At 40.5% G+C, this 21,603-nt stretch overlaps 1 protein-coding gene across 1 annotated transcript in view; it reads left to right on the top strand.

The window, feature by feature from the left end:
- The first annotated feature begins 8,687 nt into the window (after positions 1-8,687).
- The window catches only part of LOC138965416 (serine/arginine repetitive matrix protein 2-like), a 30,508-nt gene continuing 17,592 nt past the window's right edge, over positions 8,688-21,603 (top strand). Inside the window, exons 1-2 of the mRNA XM_070337563.1 lie at positions 8,688-8,812; positions 19,498-19,605. Coding sequence (XP_070193664.1) covers positions 8,810-8,812; positions 19,498-19,605 — 111 coding nt within the window. The 5' untranslated portion in view covers positions 8,688-8,809. The remainder of the gene's footprint in view (positions 8,813-19,497; positions 19,606-21,603) is intronic.

Genomic DNA, 21,603 nt, shown 5'->3' with positions numbered 1-21,603 from the left:
TGCCACCAACTGAGAAGGTTATTTCCCTTTGACGGGGGTGTTTTTCCTACCTCGGAGGAATTTCTTGTTTCCTTAGTTGCGTGCTCAAAAGCGTCATGCAAACACGGATTGTAAGGTCGAAATGATAATCGACCTCGAGTCCAGCGCGCCGGTACGCTTTTAGGGCACTTAGGACACGGTGACCTAAATGTATTGTGAATTCGGTTTATGACTTTTGTCAAGATAACAATTGTATTAATTTTTTTCCAAAGAGATGACAACTTTTTCTCCCAAACCATCCTCCTCGAGACGTTGTTACATAGGTTTTGCTCTTGTTCATGCTAATTCCGGTTGAACTTTAAAAGGCACAGCCCGGCCATCCCGTGTAACCGATTTAGCTCACCGTCTTAGATATGTTCAGGCGGCTTTTATAAATGGGATCAGGCCATCGATCCCTTCATTTGGAGAAAAAAACAAACAAACATCCTGGTTGCTTCCTGTGTCAGGTGGACATAAGTTCACGAATATTTTTTAAATAAAACATTCCAACTCTCAATTCAGTCCATTTTATACAACTTTATTATCTGAATGTGGTACGTACAAAAGATTGTCTTTTAATAGGTCGTATACACTGAAGGACAAATGTGTGTGTGTGTCTGTGGGGGGTGTCTGAGTGTGTCTGTGTGTGTTTGTGTTTGTGAGTGCGTGCGTACGTTTGTGTGCATGGAATGCGGCGGGATCTGATCGCCGGATGTCCATTCGCTAGTGTGTTTCATTGTTAAGGCCGTAGCTAAGGTGATGTGTCATAGCCTGTGTTAATCTTTGCGCTGGGTGTTCTTTGCAGTACACATTATTCACATACAACCTTGCAAAACACACAAACGCGACACACACACACACACACACACACACACACGCACACACACACACACACCATTCTTCCCTTTTATAATATTTCCATTGGCCAAGTTTGAACTTTTACCGCACAACATAAGTTTTAAGTTTTGGCTTGTACAATATTGCCTGGCGTGGTGTCCTACGTAACTATGTGCTTTTCGTGATATCGAACCATCGTGTGACACTAAACCATCTCAATTTCGACCGTCAAAAGTTCCACCTGGATCCTGCTAAGACCTGATGAGAACTGGTTATGTAAAAATATGACCTGTAGTCACGGTGCTGGATAAACGGACGTAGAACGTAGAACGGACACCAAGAAAATGAATAGTCCACCATCTTGTAATCAGTATACCAGCGGAAAACAACACCATTCCGAACAGGAAGTATTCGCAGGCGATGTCGACATCTTGAACACGCGGCCAGTACAACTGGCCTTGACACGGAACGATTCAAGGGGGGCAATCTCAAGTCATCTGAAAGAGGGAAATCCAAACGCAATCCGCCTTGTTCGATTTTATGGGCTTGGACGATAGAGAAAAATAAGAAAAGCAAAAGCTGGAGTCCAGTCTGGACGAAACTGCTATCAAGAACGCAGAATTGATTTTTTTTAATTTTTTTTTTAGCCGTAAGCGCCATTTCTCATTTCGAATTTCTCATAACTGCTGTTCACCGCAGTGAAACCAACAAAGGGGCCTCACTCTGGAAGAGTTTCCTGCTCCGATAAACATGGCGCTTACGGCTAAAATAAACTCAGAAAAAATCAATTCTGCGTTCTTGATAGCAGTTTCGTCCAGACTGGACTCCAGCTTTTGCTTTTCTTATTTTTCTCTATCGCCCAAGCCCATAAAATCGAACAAGGCGGATTGCGTTTGGATTTCCCTCTTTCAGATGACTTGAGATTGCCCCCCTTGAATCGTTCCGTGTCAAGGCCAGTTGTACTGGCCGCGTGTTCAAGATGGCGATGTCAACCGCAAAGACTGAAATGAGTAGAAGAGCGGATGGACTCATTGACTGAAGACAGCCTGACCTGGCCCGGACACCATTTTTAAAACATGTCTCAAGCCACTGTTTTGGTGTGGACTAAACGAAAGGGCTCTTCCCCGCCCTACCCCCCCCCCCCCCTCCTCCTCAACCTGCACCCCCAACTGAGTACAAACACACACACACACACCCTCCTCTTGCACCCCCTCCCTCCCCCAAATGAGAATACACGGCACACACACACACACACACCCTCCTCCTCATCGTGCATTCCCCAACAGAATACACACACACACCCCCACACACAGAGGCTGTAACACACACACACACACACACACACACACCAAGGCTCCCCACAGACGTCCCTCCTAGAGGGTCCCGGGACCCCCACTTTCACTTTCTAGAGGGTCCACGGACCCCCACTGCAGAATTTTAGAGGGTCCCAAGGGTCCAAAAGCCGAAAAGTCCCGTTGTACTCATAAAACATTGTGGTCACGCATATTTTACCGTGAAGTGTCTTTATCATTGACATATTCTAGGAGGACATCACACACACACACACACACACACACACACACACACACACACACACACCACACACATATATATACTTTTCCATCGGTTTCAACCTCCTTTCCGATTTCCTTCACGTGAAATTGACATCCGGGTGCTTGCAAAATCTGAAAGTGAGCTGTACAAGTACGTAATAGCTGACGATTGCAGTCTGAAAATAGTATCTACGGTACGCACGATAAAGGGAATTTAGTGCGTCCCAGGACCCCCTCTTTGAAATTTTAGTGCGTCCCGGGACCCCCTCCACACATTTCTAGTACTTGTTTTCGGCTTCTAGTGCGTATAGGACGCAGGGACGTGCGCTATGGGGAGCCCTGCACACTCACACACACACACACACACACACACACACACACACACACACACACCAAAACGTGACAAAGCAGGAACACCTATCATGGGCCGAGCCACAAGCTGTTCAAGTATAGATCAACTATTGCAAGTATAGATCAACTTTACATGCACATGACAGACCAGGAAGCGCGTTATCCAGAAACATATTTTTCATTATTCTACCGGATGAAATGCTAACAATAGAGAAAACAAAATGGACAACCGGTCATATTTACCGTATGATATTTTGTTTTGCCTTTTCGTTCAAAAGGATGATCTAATTATAATGTGTGGTTTAATTTCTTGCCTTGTCCGTTTCACTACAAGAAACCAGGGTTCAAACTTAAACAAAATCAGGTTTGGAAGACTGCTAGTTATAACGATTGACAAACTCGCATCAAAGTGAAAATAACAAATATTTCTGTGATCTGAATTTTTATCAAGGATAATGATCGATAAAACGACAGAAAATGTTTGTACTTTTAGCATTGGTAGGCGACCAGAGAAAAAACAAGTCGCGTAAGGCGAAATAACAACATTTAGTCAAGCTGTCGAACTCACAGAATGAAACTGAACGCACTGCTTTTTTCACCAAGACCACATACTCGTAGTTTTGTCAGTCCACCGCTCGTGGCCAAGGCAGTGAAATCGACAAGCCATGCAGAATAGTGCGGTAGTGGTCGCGCTGAGCAGGATAACACGCTTTTCTGTATGTCTATTCTTTTTAGCTTACTGAGTTTGTTTTTAATCCAAACATATCGTATCTATGTTTTTGGAATCAGGGACCGACAAGGAATAAGATGAAATTGTTTAAAAATCGATTTCGGAAAATTAATTTTAATCATAATTTTCATATTTTTAATTTTCAGAGCTTGTTTGTAATACAAATATAACATATGTATATGTTTTTGGAATCAGAAAATTAAGAAGAATAAGATGACATTATTTTTGGATCGTTTAATAACAAAATAATTTTAATTACAAGTTTCCGATTTTTGATGACCAAACTCATTCATTAGTTTTTAAGCCACCAAGCTGAAATGCAATACCAAAGTCCGGCCTTCGTCGAAGATTGCCTTGCCAAAATTTCAATCAATTTGATTGAAAAATGAGGGCGTCACAGTGCCGCCTCAACTTTTACAAAAAGCCGGATATGACGTCATCAAAGGTATTTTTCGAAAAAAAGAAAAAACCATCCGGGGATATCATTCCCAAGAACTCTCATGTCAAATTTCGTTGAGATCGGTCCAGTAGTTTAGTCTGAATCGCTCTACACACACACACGCACAGACACACAGACACACACACAGACACACAGACACACACACACACACACACGCACAGACACACAGACACACAGACACAGACACAGACACAGACACACACACACACATACACCACGACCCTAGTCTCGATTCCCCCTCTATTTTAAAACATTTAGTCAAAACTTGACTAAATGTAAAAAGTCGCGTAAGGCGAAAATACAACATTTAGTCAAGCTCAGTCGAACTCACATTATGAAACTTAACGCATTGCATTTTTTCCGCAAGACCGTACACTCGTAGCATCGTCTGTCCACCGCTCGTGGCAAAGGCAGTGAAATTAACAATCCAGAAAAGCGCGGTAGTGGTTGCGCTGAGGAGGATAGCACGCTTTTCTATATCTCTATTCTTTTTAACTCTCTGAACGTGTTTTTTATCTAAACATATCATATTTATATGTTTTTGGAATCAAGAACGGACAAGGAATAAGATGAAATTGTTTTTAAATCGATTTCGGAAATTTAATTTTAATCATAATTTTTCTATTTTTAATTTTCAGAGCTTGTTTTTAATCCGAATATAACATATTTATATGTTTTTGGAATCAGAAAATGATGAAAAATACGATAAACGTAATTTTGGATCGTTTTATAAAAAAGTAATTTTAATTACAATTTTCAGATTTTTAATGACCAAAGTCATTAATTAATTTTTAAGCCTTCAAGCTGAAATGCAATACCAAAGTCCGGCCTTCGTCGAAGATTGCTTGGCCAAAATTTCAATCAATTTGATTGAAAAATGAGGGTGTGACAGTGCCGCCTCAACTTTTACAAAATGCCGGATATGACGTCATCAAAGACATTTATCGAAAAAATGAAAAAAAACGTCTGGGGATATCATACCCAGGAACTCTCATGAAAAATGTCATAAAGATCGGTCCAGTAGTTTACTCTGAATCGCTCTACTGACACACACACACACACACACACACACACACACACACACACACACACACACACACAAACAAACACAAACAGACACACAGACACACAGACACACACGCACACACGCACACACGCACATACACCACGACCCTCGTTTCGATTCCCCCTCGATGTTAAAATATTTAGTCAAAACTTGACTAAATATAAAAAGTAATTAAAAAACAAACACACACACACACACACACACACACACACACACACACACACACACACACACACACACACACACACACACATACACACACACTATCATTGTAGCCCTTTCCTTGACATTAAATATTATATCATCATATCGATAGTATCACAATAGAACGTCAATCAAGGTATTGATCATGCATTTCTTCCGCTGTAAACTGGCAGTAACACGGGAATAGCAGTCATGCTACGAGTGTAGATTTTACAAAATCGTATTTCTTTACAAATGTTATCCCTGGGTCCTTTGGAAACCGGTTATCTGTCAGTGACACGTGAGGAAGTCAACCCAGATCATAGCACGCAGCTCGGGGTGCTGCGTTTGGTCTTTGTGTAAAACAGTCCAACCTGTATGGCTTTGACGACGGTTAGCCGGGCTGGGGGGTTCAATTTTCAACAACTTCTTTGGTCTTTGTGTCAAACAGTCCAACCGGTATGGCTTTGACGACGGTTAGCCGGGCTGGGGGGTTCAATCCGGGTCAACATCTTCTTTGGTCTTTGTGTCAAACAGTCCAACCGGTATGGCTTTGACGACGGTTAGCCGGGCTGGGGGGTTCAATTTTCAACAACTTCTTTGGTCTTTGTGTCAAACAGTCCAACCGGTATAGCTTTGACGACGGTTAGACGGGCTGGGGGTTTCAATTTTCAACATCTTCTTTGGTCTTTGTGTCAAACAGTCCAACCGGTATAGCTTTGACGACGGTTGGACGGGCTGGGGGGTTCAAATCTTCAACATCTTCTTTGGTCTTTGTGTCAAACAGTCCAACCGGTATGGCTTTGACGACGGTTAGACGGGCTGGGGGGGGGTCAAATTTTCAACAACTTCTTTGGTCTTTGTGTCAAACAGTCCAACCGGTATAGCTTTGACGACGGTTAGCCGAGCTGGGGGGTTCAAATCTTCAACATCTTCTTTGGTCTTTGTGTCAAACAGTCCAACCGGTATAGCTTTGACGACGGTTAGACGAGCTGGGGGGTTCAAATCTTCAACATCTTCTTTGGTCTTTGTGTCAAACAGTCCAACCGTTATAGCTTTGACGACGGTTAGACGAGCTGGGGGGTTCAAATCTTCAACATCTTCTTTGGTCTTTGTGTCAAACAGTCCAACCGATATAGCTTTGACGACGGTTAGACGGGCTGGGGGGGTTCAATCTTCAACATTTCTTGTTCTAAATACCCTTCAAGGTATCCGCAATTTAGCTATGGTTTACAGTGTCATTAACGTCAACAATTACAAGCCTAACCGTGATCTTACTTTTAACTTCGGGCTCATTTTTCTGGTTACATACCTCTAACACAAAACGCCTTAGCAAAAGTACTGTTTGTTGTTGCAAGGTATAGGTAATTTAGTAAGTGTTCTTTTGTAATTAACCGCAACAATTACAAATACCATGCTAATCTTTGTAAATAATATTTCTGGCACTAGTATGCTGCCATACAGCGTCGACTGACGTGGCAGGCTCACTGAAGCCCAACCAGGAAAACAGGCGCAGTCGCGGGTAGGAAAACAATCCGTGGCTCACATATTGAACAGGCTTCTTAAGTGGCTTGCACAAAATCGACTGATACCAATGGAAAACACATTGATCGGGGTCAGAAGATTTTAATTCAAAACAAATAATTAATTCGAAAGATTAAGTAATTCAAACAAACAAACACTGAAACAAACAAACAAACTTTGGGCTCATTCTTTTGGTGGCATACCTCTACCAAAAATCGCCTTGAAAAATAGAAATGTTTGTTGTTGCAAGACTATAGGTAATTTGGTTGTGTTCTTTTGTAATTAACCGTGAAAAATGCAAATACTACGAGAATCTTTGTGAATTATATTTGTGGCACTAGTACTGACCGTGCTGCCATACAGAGCCGACTGATGTCAGTGGTAGGCCCACTAAAGCCCAACCAGGAAAACAGTTGCAGTCGCGGGTGGGGACTGAAAAACCGTGGCTCACATATTGAACAGGCTGCTTAAGGGGCTTAATTGCACATACTCGACTGATACAATTGCAAAACCCATGGACGTTTTAATCTAAAAATTTTTTTTAACAAATTCGAAAAATTACTTATTTCGAAAAAACAGCAAACTAACAAACAAAGGAAGTAAGCTAAACATAACCACACTTGACCGAGGGAACGACGACTACAACGCTGATTAAGTAGACTACGTCGTTTAGTATGCGGGCCGGCAATGCGCTCAGTCAAAAATACCGAGATAAAACTAACAATTAACAATGAAAAGAAAAAAGAAATACTAGAGGAGATGTGAGACTGGGTAAAAGAAAATAAAAAAAATAAAAAAAAGCTCACTCAGAAATAACAAGCGAGAACATTGCTGAACTATATAGTTCTCAGTTTCCAAACCGCTGAAACCAACTATTGCAAACTAAATACTGAAAGTTAAACAAATCCGTCACCTTAGAAAAAAACCAATCAAATCAATCAACACTTGAACAGAAAACTGCGGACAAAACTACACACTCACTAAGCGGGAGTCAAACTCGAGTCACAAGCCCGTCGTTGGGTCAGAATTGATCAGAGATTTCAATAAGCTATAAAACTTGTGACTTGACTGCTGTCAGTGACGGGGTTGATACAATATCCGCCATACTGAGTAGCCTCGAGTTCAGTCGCCGTCGACGGTGCGGCCGGGATAACAAAACATTTATTGACATGACACAAAACGTGGTGACGTGACAAGACCGCCAGACATCGAATCACTACATTGACTCTAGAACTGACACTAAAATTCAGTATGAGAAAATTAAAAAACAAACAAATTTGAAATTCAGTGAAAACTCTTCTCTTTTTATTATCCGCGCAGTTTGACAAGTTGAGCAACAAAAACTGAACTGACTAGCCGGCGCGGCGTAGAAAACAAACAAACATTCTAAAGTTGTACTTGACATCGGTAGTATTTTTTAAACCCGTGACGACCTCAGTTTCCACTAGTATTGTCAGTGTCGGTTCATTACATCACACGCGGATCTTTTCTTTTTTAAACACAAATGAAACCGTGCAACTCAGTCAGTTTGTCCGTAAAGTGGGTCAACCGATACAATCCTAATAAACCACATATTTTATCCCCGAATATTATTTAAACGTCATATCGAACGTTCAGACATGGCTTAAAAGACCAATAATTGTCAGTAATCTTGGTTATCTCGGTATATAGCCCTTGCCCGTTCGGCGGCCCGCGATTCCGAAACTCCCCAGTCCGCGCCAAAATCAGTCCTAATGGACTTACCAATTTGCGCCAATTTTACCGCAACTATCCCATAAACACCAAGCTCAAAAACGCTCTGCAATAAGCAATTGGATAATGCTACATTTGATAAAAGCATAATTAAATTGAGTCCTAAATAACGGACACAGAAAAAAACCTTTGCCAATCAAGAAACTTTTAGACGCAGTATCTGGCCCAAGTGGAAGACAAGTTAGCGAGGCCCGGATGTTGAGGTCAGCACGGCGGCCATATTGTTCTGGTAGCCAGGAGCCGAGAAGACGAGCCGCCTCCCGAAAAGCATGGATGTTGGAGTCTGGCTGTGATTCTGCTTATCGGACGTCGTTTCTTTGCGCTTGAAAGCAAGTATGGTGAGTTGAAACTGATTTTTAAGAGGTCGAAAGCCCCATTATGATCCTTCGAGAGATCTGCTGGTTCCCACGTTTTCGGCCGGAAGGTGTCCTTTAGACCTCGTTTCGATGGTTTTCAATGCAGTTTTCCTCACGGAATGTGTATTCTAAACAACTTTGTAAATTCCGAATAGAAAAATCAATGTTACACAATTGCGGAATAAAATATGTTGGTTGCGACGGTGTTTTAGCGATGAGTTCGTACTTTGAATCGGGGCACTTGCTGGTGACCTACTTTTGGAAGTCGGCCCGCACAGTTAAAATCATGGTGTAGAATCAACAAAAGAACGTTTAGAGTGAATTCAACAGTTGATTTATGTTCTGTTTATGTCTATGGTATAGTATATTTGGTATTTTGTTGTATAATTTTGAAAATAGGAAGTTAGTCAGCATCCACTTGTTGCCCACGTAGTCTTCGGCTCGAGAAGACCACCTTGGACCTGAAGAACACACGGTCTAACTGTGGGTCCGTCAAGCAAGAAAGTTTACATGCGGGTGGTTGAGGGAGGCGTTGGTAGCATGAGAAGATTAAATTGGTCTTTCGATATGCTTGTGTCTGATTGAATTACCCGAATGTCCCAAACTGGCCAAAGACAAGTGTGGAAACAGCTAGAAACGGCTGTAAACACTGAAAGTTATTGTTACTTATTGTAAACATAGTTTATTTATGTCCTAAGCGTTCTATGGTTTCAAATGAATCAACTCATACTGTTGTTATTGAATAGCATGTGGGTTTTTTATGCATGAAATAGAAAACAAAAAGTAGGTCACAACTGTTGCTTTTGAGAATTAATAGTGACCTCATGATGCCTTTCTTTGTAATCTTGAACTCATCTCATTTTAGATAAATCAGTACTTTTACAGAACTTTGCCTTTATGTTTGTTGACAGTGTAAGTGACGTTTGCTTGACCCTTGCTCACATGACTGGACAATTTACACCCAACACTAATGGAAATATTGATACTTATAGATTAACTGACAACTTGATCAAATGTTGTGGAATCTACGGTTACATTCTAAGATTGCTCTTCTTGAAAGAATCTTCCCAGAGATGGCAACTAAAGCATTTAACATCAGTATTATTTTCCTCCATTCTTCTCCCCTATGACCCCAAGTACTTGAGGGTCATGCAATTACACTTGCAGTTGTACACAAACCTTGTATAATACCAGAACACTCAAGACATCAACAAAATCATCTTTTGTTGTTGTTGTGATGTTCATAGTTTACTCAGGCATTACGATTTAAATGATAATTGACTTGGTATCTTTTTTTCTGTGGCATCTTGTAGTTTTGTGTGTGTTTAATTCATCTTTTGGTGGTGGGGGCGGGCTAGGGGTTGCCAGATGTGAAACTCTCTTGTACTTGTATGCTTAAAGTCTGTGATTTGGGTGGGGGGATCTAGTAATCTTGTAAACAGAAGCATGTACAAGATTAAATGAAGGCTTTGACCACATGTACTTGTAGGTGGATAAGCTAAAAAAAAAAATCAATAAGTCCTGAAGCTTCAGTTCTCAGGAAATGTAAGCCTTGGGTCAAGCAAGAACTGTGTTCTAAGTACAGTCTACAAATTTATGTTTGTTTAAATTTGACGTAAGTAATTTCACAGTAAGAGTCAGATGCTACAGTTTCTGTAAATTGAGAATCATAGTAGTATTAAGTCTGAAAACAAAGAGACTGCCAACGTTCCAAAATTCAGAATCCAAAAAAACAGAAAGGTAGGTTGTTAGAACGTTTGTTATTGACAAAACATCTTTAAAAAGAAAACAGAGGGTAAATTAACACATTTAATGATGTATTCAGTCAGGTCTGCAAAGTCTAACACAGTTACAGGACTGTACAATCATTTCAAACCTGACCTTCGCTTTTCAAACCAACAATAGCAACAACAAAAATCCCCCTTTATTTCTGAAAAAAACCTGAATGTATTGTTTTGTCAATAACAAACGTTCCAACAACCTACCTTTCTTTTTTTTTCTCTTTTTTTTTCATAATAGTATTAAACTATTATTACACATAGCAACCAGAGAGGCTGGCAGTGACACATTAGCAACATCAGTTTGATTGCTGATTGTGGTCATGGCAGGGTTAGGCTGAGGAATTAGTATTACTATTAATAATTCTGCTTGAAAAACTGTAACTGGCTCACATATACCTTTTTTAACAGAAATAAAGGGGGATTTTTGTTGGTTTGAAAAGCAAAGGTCAGGTTTGAAATGATTGTACAGTCCTGTAACCGTGTTAGACGTTGCAAACCTGACTACATCATTAAATGTGTTACTTTTCCCTCTGTTTTCTTTTATAGGAACACCAGTGTAATGAATAGATAGTAGGCTGATTGTGATGTTTATTAAAGTAGTTAGGGAACAAGATAGTAGGCTGATTGTGATGTTTATTAAAGTAGTTAGGGAACAAGATAGTAGGCTGATTGTGATGTTTATTAAAGTAGTTAGGGAACAAGATAGTAGGCTGATTGTGATGTTTATTAAAGTAGTTAGGGAACAAGATAGTAGGCTGATTGTGATGTTTATTAAAGTAGTTAGGGAACAAAGATAGTAGGCTGATTGTGATGTTTATTAAAGTAGTTAGGGAACAAGATAGTAGGCTGATTGTGATGTTTATTAAAGTAGTTAGGGAACAAAGATAAGGGAGGACATTTCATTTTTAAATGTTAATAACCTGCCACTGTTTAGCGTTTTGAAGTTTCCTCATGGTCCTTTAGTGAGTTTTTATTTTTATTTTTTAGCTTCCTTGTTTATAATGGTACTTTGAGTTATTTCTAATATGCTGACTGTTAGCAAATGATAACAGACATGTCCAAAAAAAGGATTGCCGGCGCATGCTGATTATCACTAGGCAGTCAGCGTATTAGAAATAACGGCTTTATATAATATTATTACCGTCTAGTTTCGACCAAAAGAAACTTTAAAGCATTCCCACGAATTAGACGGAACAGCAGCAATCAAGACTGCATCTCTCCTATCTGATGATGCCTGGGTTAGCCAATCACTCACTTGACGTGGTGAATATTAACAGGAGAAATGAGCTCACATAACAATCTCACAAGATAAGCCGTGTTGACCATGCGTTTCAGTTGCTTCGATTTTTCTTGTCCATCAGAAAATGACAGATTTAGGATAGACGCTAGACAGACAGGATATGAAGTAAGATATATAGATTTAATTGACCTAAACTGAGTGACTCAATTTCACTTGATTCTTCAAAACTTTCACAATGAAATTTTCAAGTGAGCAGGTCGGCGTTGCACACTCAGAAGGTGGGTGGTGCATTTACTTTGTCTTGTTTAGCGTGATAAACAAAAAGGGTCCCGGTCAGACTGCTACAACATTTAGCGGGTCACCTAGAATTAGTGCTGATTGATTAAATAGCCTATATCATATGGTACACTGAAATGGAAATAAAATGAGTTATGATGTATGTGTTTACAGTTATAGAGCTCTACATTATTCAGTAGTGGGTACAAGAATTGAAAACACCTCACCTCAATACAGTCATTGTGTTGGTTATGAAACTGTTGGTGATTACAAAATTGTTTATGCTTTCAAAATAAAAAGTAAAAGAATGTTACTCAACTTACTGAGCAGGTGATGGATATGTTAGCTTTGGTGGTGTGGATTGCTGAAAAGTTCATAATTCTGTTTGGTTTGACCTGAAGCACGACACTGATCAAGGACCTAGTACCTAGTTCACAACTGGTTCATGCAGGCAGCAGAGGTGCCAACTGTTACACTTTCACCACAGCATGCTATGTTGTAAAAGAAATTGCAATGTTGTTTTGCCAAACTAAAATTTGGGTTGCATGCAACAGTTCCTTTTTTCTTGTTAGTCTTGGTATTCATTTATGCTTCTTACTGCGTGTAGTGGTCAGGATAAAGGTCAGAAAACATTGACCAATCAGGAAAAGCAGCAGCAGAAGTTAAAACTGTTTATTCAGGAGTTCTAACCAGAATCACATTGACTGCACAGCAACTATGTGAGCAGTGTGTGAGATTCCAACCATAAGATATTATTATATATGGGTCATTCTCAGAAATGGTGGTACAAAGTGTTACATACAAAGTAAAAAATAAAGTGTCAAGAAATACAAAATAATTGTTTTTACTATGAAGTCTATTGTTTGCTATACATAATAATGCAAAAATTAGACAAAAAGAGTAATTGGTTGCTGAATAAGAGACGTTTTAAAGTGTTGTATTTACGTGATGAATGTTGTAACATGGAAACCAAATTCCAACTTTAAACCACCTAAGCCTTCAATCCTTTGTGCATTTTTTATCAGTTCTGCAGTATTTTTGTGTACTACCCAACACATTCTAGTTATGAAAGGTAAGGACTTCAACTAATATTGGTAAAAAAATGACATTTGGAACTGACTAAGGTGAATGTCGTAACACAGAAACGAAATGCTTGAACCACTTTCGGTTCCTGTGCGACAGACATGAATCTGCACTGTTTGGCCTTTCTTGCCGGCAAAACCCGTCTGACCCAAAATAACTACACAAAACACAATTCGTCAGAGTTTGCTGTATTTCTTGAAAGTTCCTGTTGCGTTCAGATTACCCATTTTAAGTACTTGATGAATGTCGAACATCGAGGATCAGAAGATACGAGAACTTCTTGGCTACTGTGTTGCCGCTAAACTTCGCGCGTTGAGAAACTGTTGCACTCGATATCTTTCCGACGCTACATTGTCGCCAACCGCGGTGTGTAAGTTTGTGACAAAGCTTTGCAGGCTCGACAATTTAGTAAAAACCATCTTCAGTTGTGACGTAGGTCAGGAAACGACGCTATGAGGTTCAGCAAATGATATGATTCTGGTGTTTTCTGTGAATATTTGGCTGTGATTCAAAGGACTATTTTCTTGTTCAAACTTCCTGCGCGCCAAAGAGCTAAAAATAGCCGTGATGTGGCAAAGTCATGGAGCACATTGCTGTCCGATGTTCGGGCGTCGAGTCTGGAAACGATGCGTTACGACATTCAAAATTTTTTGTTCGAAGCCCCTAACTTCAAATTCAGCGTGAGTTTTTGCAAAGATGTGTTGCTACGTCCAAGACTGAACTCCTGACTGTCGATTGCAGTAATTTGTTGGTGTTTGCATGTTTGCATTTAGCCATGAGACTGAACATATTGTTGATCACGAAAGTCGTGTAACGCTTCGGCGATCCGGAAACGGCCGAACTTCGCAATTGAAAAGCACACAAAAACAACACCAACGTATAGAAACCATTTTTATTGACATACAACAATGCTTTAATGTCTCAGGAATAGATTCAGATGAAAAAAGTCGTGGTAGAAATAATTTTAATTTACTTTTTCATGATTTCAAATGTGTCACCCCTACTCACTCTCACTGGACCACCATTTCTGAGAATCATGAAAAAGTAAATTAAAATTATTTCTACCACGACTTTTTTCATCTGAATCTATTCCTGAGACATTAAAGCATTGTTGTATGTCAATAAAAATGGTTTCTATACGTTGGTGTTGTTTTTGTGTGCTTTTCAATTGCGAAGTTCGGCCGTTTCCGGATCGCCGAAGCGTTACACGACTTTCGTGATCAAAAATATGTTCAGTCTCATGGCTAAATGCAAACATGCAAACACCAACAAATTACTGCAATCGACAGTCAGGAGTTCAGTCTTGGACGTAGCAACACATCTTTGCAAAAACTCACGCTGAATTTGAAGTTACGGGCTTCGAACAAAAAATTATGAATGTCGTAACGCATCGTATCCCGACTCGGCGCGCGAACATCGGACAGCAATGTGCTCCATGACTTTGCCACATCACGGCTATTTTTATCTCTTTGGCGCACAGGAAGTTCGAACAAGAAAATAGTCCTTTGAATCACAGCCAAATATTCACAGAAAACACCAGAATCATATCATTTGCTGAAACTCATGGCGTCGTTTCCCGACCTACGTTACGACTGAAGATAGTTTTTGACTCACATGCGAAGCAAAAGTGAGTCTATGTACTCACCCGAGTCGTCCGGACGTCCGGAAAACTTTAACGTTGGATATTTCTTGGACACTATTCAGTCTATCAGTACCAAATTTGGCAAGATGGTGTATGATGACAAGGCCCCAAAAAACATACATAGCATCTTGACCTTGCTTCAGTCGCAGGGGCCATAAATGTTGCCTAAAAAACAGCTATTTTTCCCATTTTCTCTGAAGTTTTTGAGATTCAATACCTCACCTATATATGATATATAGGGCAAAGTAAGCCCCATCTTTTGATACCAGTTTGGTTTACCTTGCTTCAAGGTCAAGGTCACAGGAGCTCTTCAAAGTTGGATTGTATACATATTTTGAAGTGACCTTGACCCTGAACTATGGAAGATAACTGTTTCAAACTTAAAAATTATGTGGGGCACATGTTATGCTTTCATCATGAGACACATTTGGTCACATATGATCAAGGTCAAGGTCACTTTGACCCTTATGAAATGTGACCAAAATAAGGTAGTGAACCACTAAAAGTGACCATATCTCATGGTAGAAAGAGCCAATAAGCACCATTGTACTTCCTATGTCTTGAATTAACAGCTTTGTGTTGCATGACCTTGGATGACCTTGACCTTGGGTCAAGGTCACATGTATTTTGGTAGGAAAAATGTGTAAAGCATGTGAGTCGTATGGGCTTTGCCCTTCTTGTTACTTAATTGTCGAGCCTGCAAAGCTTTGTCACAAACTTACACACCGCGGATGGCGACAATGTAGTGTCGGAAGGATATCGAGTGCAAACAGTCTCTCAAAGCGCGAAGTTTAGCGGAACAAAGCAGCCAAGAAGTTTTCGTATCCTCTGATCGTCGATGTTCGACATTCATCAAGTACTTAAAATGGGTAATCTGAACGCAACAGGAACTTTCAACAAATACAGCAAACTCTGACGAATTGTGTTTTGTGTAGTTATTTTGGGTCAGACGGGTTTTGCCGGCAAGAAAGGCCAAACAGTGCAGATTCATGTCTGTCGCACAGGAACCGAAAGTGGTTCAAGCATTTCGTTTCTGTGTTACGACATTCACCTTAGTCAGTTCCAAATGTCATTTTTTTACCAATATTAGTTGAAGTCCTTACCTTTCATAACTAGAATGTGTTGGGTAGAACACAAAAATACTGCAGAACTGATAAAAAATGCACAAAGGATTGAAGGCTTAGGTGGTTTAAAGTTGGAATTTGGTTTCCATGTTACAACATTCATCACGTAAATACAACACTTTAAAACGTCTCTTATTCAGCAACCAATTACTCTTTTTGTCTAATTTTTGACTCACATGCGAAGCAAAAGTGAGTCTATGTACTCACCCGAGTCGTCCGTCCGTCCGTCCGTCCGTCCGTCCGGAAAACTTTAACGTTGGATATTTCTTGGACACTATTCAGTCTATCAGTACCAAATTTGGCAAGATGGTGTATGATGACAAGGCCCCAAAAAACATACATAGCATCTTGACCTTGCTTCAAGGTCAAGGTCGCAGGGGCCATACATGTTGTCTAAAAAACAGCTATTTTTCACATTTTTCCCATTTTCTCTGAAGTTTTTGAGATTGAATACCTCACCTACATATGATATATAGGGCAAAGTAAGCCCCATCTTTTAATACCAGTTTGGTTTACCTTGCTTCAAGGTCAAGGTCACAGGAGCTCTTCAAAGTTGGATTGTATACATATTTTGAAGTGACCTTGACCCTGAACTATGGAAGATAACTGTTTCAAACTTAAAAATTATGTGGGGCACATGTTATGCTTTCATCATGAGACACATTTGGTCACATATGATCAAGGTCAAGGTCACTTTGACCCTTATGAAATGTGACCAAAATAAGGTAGTGAACCACTAAAAGTGACCATATCTCATGGTAGAAAGAGCCAATAAGCACCATTGTACTTCCTATGTCTTGAATTAACAGCTTTGTGTTGCATGACCTTGGATGACCTTGACCGTGGGTCAAGGTCACATGTATTTTGGTAGGAAAAATGTGTAAAGCAGTTCTTAGTGTATGATGTCATTGCTAGGTTTAGTTACCCTAAAGGTCGAGGTCAAGCATGTGAGTCGTATGGGCTTTGCCCTTCTTGTTTGCATTATTATGTATAGCAAACAATAGACTTCATAGTAAAAACAATTATTTTGTATTTCTTGACACTTTATTTTTTACTTTGTATGTAACACTTTGGACCACCATTTCTGAGAATGACCCATATATATATGATATATCTTGTCCCTATGTCTGACAAAAGAAATTCTATTGATCTGATTGTTTGGGTGGAGTTTCTGGTGAATTTGACAAATCTGAAGAATCTGGGAATCCACTGGCACTGTACCTTAATCTGGATGCATACAGCAATATTTGCTTAAAAACGCTCCACAAGTTTAGTCATTAATTTAAATCAAAGTGAGTGAATGCACTTCATGGCACTGGTTCTCTCTGGTGTTGAAAACCAAAATTAGTCCGGAAGCATTGCCTATGTCCCAGCAGTCTCATGACCAGCATCACATCAAAAACGAGGGAATTGACTCAGTGGAAGTAACCCACCACAACCTTCACATGGAATGCTTTTTCTTTTTTTGCAATATTTTATTACGCTTTCAAAACACTCGCTTTTGCAAAGAGACAGCAGTCTTCTTGCACGGTAGCATTATTTGTAGAGATTTGTACCGCAGAATATTGTAATATTAACTTTGGAAGCGATTTTAGGTGGGTTATTTCCTCATGTATTATCCCTTTAGTGCAGTCTCTTGACATCTCAGATGCCAGAAGGGTTTGACTTGGGATATTTACCTTTTGTTGGCTCCTGTTTGAGTAAGGTGACTGGCTTGTGTGCGTATTGGGGAACAAGAAATGAAGTCAGTCACGTCTGCCCAGCCAACCATCTTTCCATCAGGACCTCCTCACTGTATGCCCATCAATGGCTTGTCTATACAACTCACCTTTCCATAGCAACCACGTCGCCCACATGGTTTCTGTTGGTCACCCTAAAGCGGGACGCAACTCTTCCATTGCGCTTGCAAGACCTGACAGAGTTATTTGGGAAGATCCTCTTTTGGTAGAGTACAGGACTTGTGATTATCCGTCATGGTTACCATCCAGGTAGAGTACAGGACTTGTGATTATCCGTCATGGTTACCATCCAGGTAGAGTACAGGACTTGTGATTATCCGTCATGGTTACCATCCAGGTAGAGTACAGGACTTGTGATTATCCGTCATGGTTACCATCCAGGTAGAGTACTGGACTTGTGATTATCCGTCATGGTTACCATCCAGGTAGAGTACTGGACTTGTGATTATCCGTCATGGTTACCATCCAGGTAGAGTACTGGACTTGTGATTATCCGTCATGGTTACCATCCAGGTAGAGTACTGGACTTGTGATTATCCGTCATGTGTTACCATCCAGGTAGAGTACAGGACTTGTGATTATCCGTCATGTGTTACCATCCAGGTAGAGTACTGGACTTGTGATTATCCGTCATGGTTACCATCCAGGTAGAGTACTGGACTTGTGATTATCCGTCATGGGTTACCATCCAGGTAGAGTACTGGACTTGTGATTATCCGTCATGGTTACCATCCAGGCCTAGCTTTCCCCTGGAAGAAAACTGCCTGAAAATTCACACCAATGGAATGCTGAAGTAGAAAATGAAACCTTGTTCTTCTTGATTGCAATTTATGAGAAGTGACTGTTTGCAGGCATGGGAATTGTCCGCCGAAAGGCAAATTTCCGTCGAATTTTGTTTTTGTTCCGCCGAAAAAGCAAAAGCGTCCGCCGAAAAAATAAATGGGGGAGGCAAAAATGGTTCTAAAAACTGAATTTAATGGCAAACTTGGAGTTTAGATGACACCAAATTGCACCAATTGGGTTCTTTGGAGAAAACAAAATCCGGGGGGACATGCCCCCAAACCCCCCTAGCAGGGCTAGGTGCTTCGCGCCGTCAACTTTGCCATTACTTTCAAATTTTCAGCCTTTTTGAGTCACTTGAGAAAAAGTGACTCTATGTAATCGGTCAGTGTTAGTCTGTCCGGCCGGCCGGCCGGCCGGCCGGCCGTCCGTAGACACCACCTTAACGTTGGACTTTTCTCGGAAACTATCAAAGCGATCCGGCTCATATTTTGTTTAGTCGTGACCTCCAATGACCTCTACACTTTAACGATGGTTTCGTTGACCTTAACCTTTTTCAAGGTCACAGGTCAGCGTCAAAGGAAAAATTAGACATTTTATATCTTTGACAAAGTTCATCGGATGTGATTGAAACTTTGTAGGATTATTCTTTACATCAAAGTATTTACATCTGTAGCCTTTTACGAACGTTATCAGAAAAACAAGGGAGATAACTAGCCTTTTCTGTTCGGCAACACACAACTTAACGTTGGGCTTTTCTCGGAAACTATAAAAGTGACCGGGCTCAAATTTTATGTGAACGTGACTCATTGTGTTGTGAATAGCAATTTCTTCCTGTCCATCTGATGCCTCATATAATATTCAGAACTGCGAAAGTGACTCGATCGAGCGTTTGCTCTTCTTGTTTACTTTTTTCAATTCCCATGCCTGCTGTTGAGTGTTGTTTGTTCTTTTTTTTCAACATTCGATTGTTAAGATTGAGAGTGTTGTTTGTGTTTTCAGAAGGTGGAGAAGCAGGGTCCAGGAACACCAGGCGACAAGCCTACCACTGTGGCCGTCCCTCACTCTCTCACCATGCTGTCTCCTGTGCGCATTGCTTCTATGTCAGAGGTCAGAGGCTGTGTTTACACCTTCATGTCTTGTTAAATGCAGGCCACAACTAGCAGTTCCTACTCTTCAAATTCTAAAGTTCATGCACGCACATAGTTTTTTGTCACATACACAACCACCCCAAACTCATGTCCACACATACACTACCAACAACAACAGCTGTATGAAGATGATCACCACAATAGCTGCAACACACACACTCACTTACTCATAGATTGATGCTGCAGATTCACACACTCTTCTCTGTCATTAGTGTCAGATATTAATTGCAAGTTTTTCTGCAAACTGCATTTGAGATACATGTATTGACAAAAGGAGAGGTATTTAACCCTTAGGCTGGTTGTCGCGACATATGTCGCGCTACTTTACGTATACTGTCACCTGGTTGTCACGAGATATGTCGCGCTACTGGCTCAGTCTGTTTGGTCGGTTCCGATTACCTCTCATGGATGCGAAAACCTATATGACTGTTTTTCTTTATTTTTCTCTCTGTTAATTCACCAGTGGCTATGTAACGTTTTACAGAATTGCACCCAGTGTAAGGGTTAATTTATGTTCCTGTCACAAATGATGTTGCCCGTATATATATTTTCTTCTGGCAAATATGTTTTAGACAATGCTGGTGCAACACTAAAACACCATTTGCTAGGATGAAAATTCCAAAAGATGTAAATTGCAAGGGTTAGCCGGTCTGTTGAAAAAGAATCCCACATCTGTTTGTGACTGGATATTTTTTGCATTATCAATTTTCATTAAAGGCACAGTAAGCCTCCCGTAAACCATAACAGAGCTCCCCGAGCGTCTACATACAATATACAGTACAAGCATACTTCCATTTGAACGCTCACCGAACGGGAACATCCTGGCTGCTTTCTGTCGAGCGTGAGAAATTTTCAAAGAATTTATTTTCGTGGACTTGCTCCTCTACAACAATGGCGCCTCGTTTTGGTGCTGGTCGGCTGTTATGAATATTCAATACCGGAAATCACGCCCGGACACTAAGCCTCCCGTAAACCATCACAGATACTGTCAGGCTTTTACACACAGTACAAACACCCTTCCATTTGAACGCTCACCAAACGGGAACATCCTAGGTGCCCTACGTAAAGAGCGAGCAATTTTTAAAGAATTAATTTTGCAGATTGTCTCGAACACTTTTTGGACCCATCCTGAACTCAGGTCAAAAATGAGTTACTTCCCTTCGGGTCTCATTCTATCGATGTAAACTGGCCATAGCCGTGGATTGATGATTATCAGAATGTTTTTGGACCGTGGTGCGTTTTTGCGCTAGACCTAACTTTTAAAATCTAAATAATAAATTGACAGCTTGTTACACAAACATTCTTTAATCATAAAAGAATTATTTTTTCATCAAGACAAGATCAGTACAATTCGAAGTTCTCAATCGGTGAGTGTTTAAATGAAAGGGTGTTAGTACTGTGTGTAAAAGCCTTACCGTATCTGTGATGGTTTACGGGAGGCTTACTGTGCCTTTAAGCAGGTCCTTTTGTCATTGTCTCAAATGTGAGTTTGGGTTGGTGCTGTGCTGACTGAAAGTTATAGGAGCTTGGGAAAAATGACATTGGGCAGTACAATGCAGATTGCAACCCTATTTTAAGACCCTGCACTTTCAAGTTTCTGCCCTGTAAGGACATTGTTCTCTGAGATGTTCTTTCCATACAATCTGTAAATGTACCTCTGTATTGAAGATTTTGTATTCCTAGAAGGAGGGAACCAGTGTTCTCCCTAGGATTGGTTGCCATGTATTGTTCTCTGTCTCAGGACTGCTTGCCAGACATTGTTTTAACTGACCCATGGTGTGTGAAAATTGTGTTGAGGGGGAAGGAACTACAAGATGTGTTGTATTGTTCTCTGTCTTGGGACTGCTTGCCAGACATTGTTTCTGTCTGTTTTAACTGACCCATGGTGTGTGAAAATTGTGTTGAGGGGGAAGGAACTACAAGATGTGTTGTATTGTTCTCTGTCTAGGGGCTGCTT

The sequence above is a fragment of the Littorina saxatilis genome, linkage group LG4, assembly GCF_037325665.1.
Source record: "Littorina saxatilis isolate snail1 linkage group LG4, US_GU_Lsax_2.0, whole genome shotgun sequence".
NCBI lineage: Eukaryota > Metazoa > Mollusca > Gastropoda > Littorinimorpha > Littorinidae > Littorina > Littorina saxatilis.
This window is presented reverse-complemented; position numbering and strand designations above follow the sequence as displayed.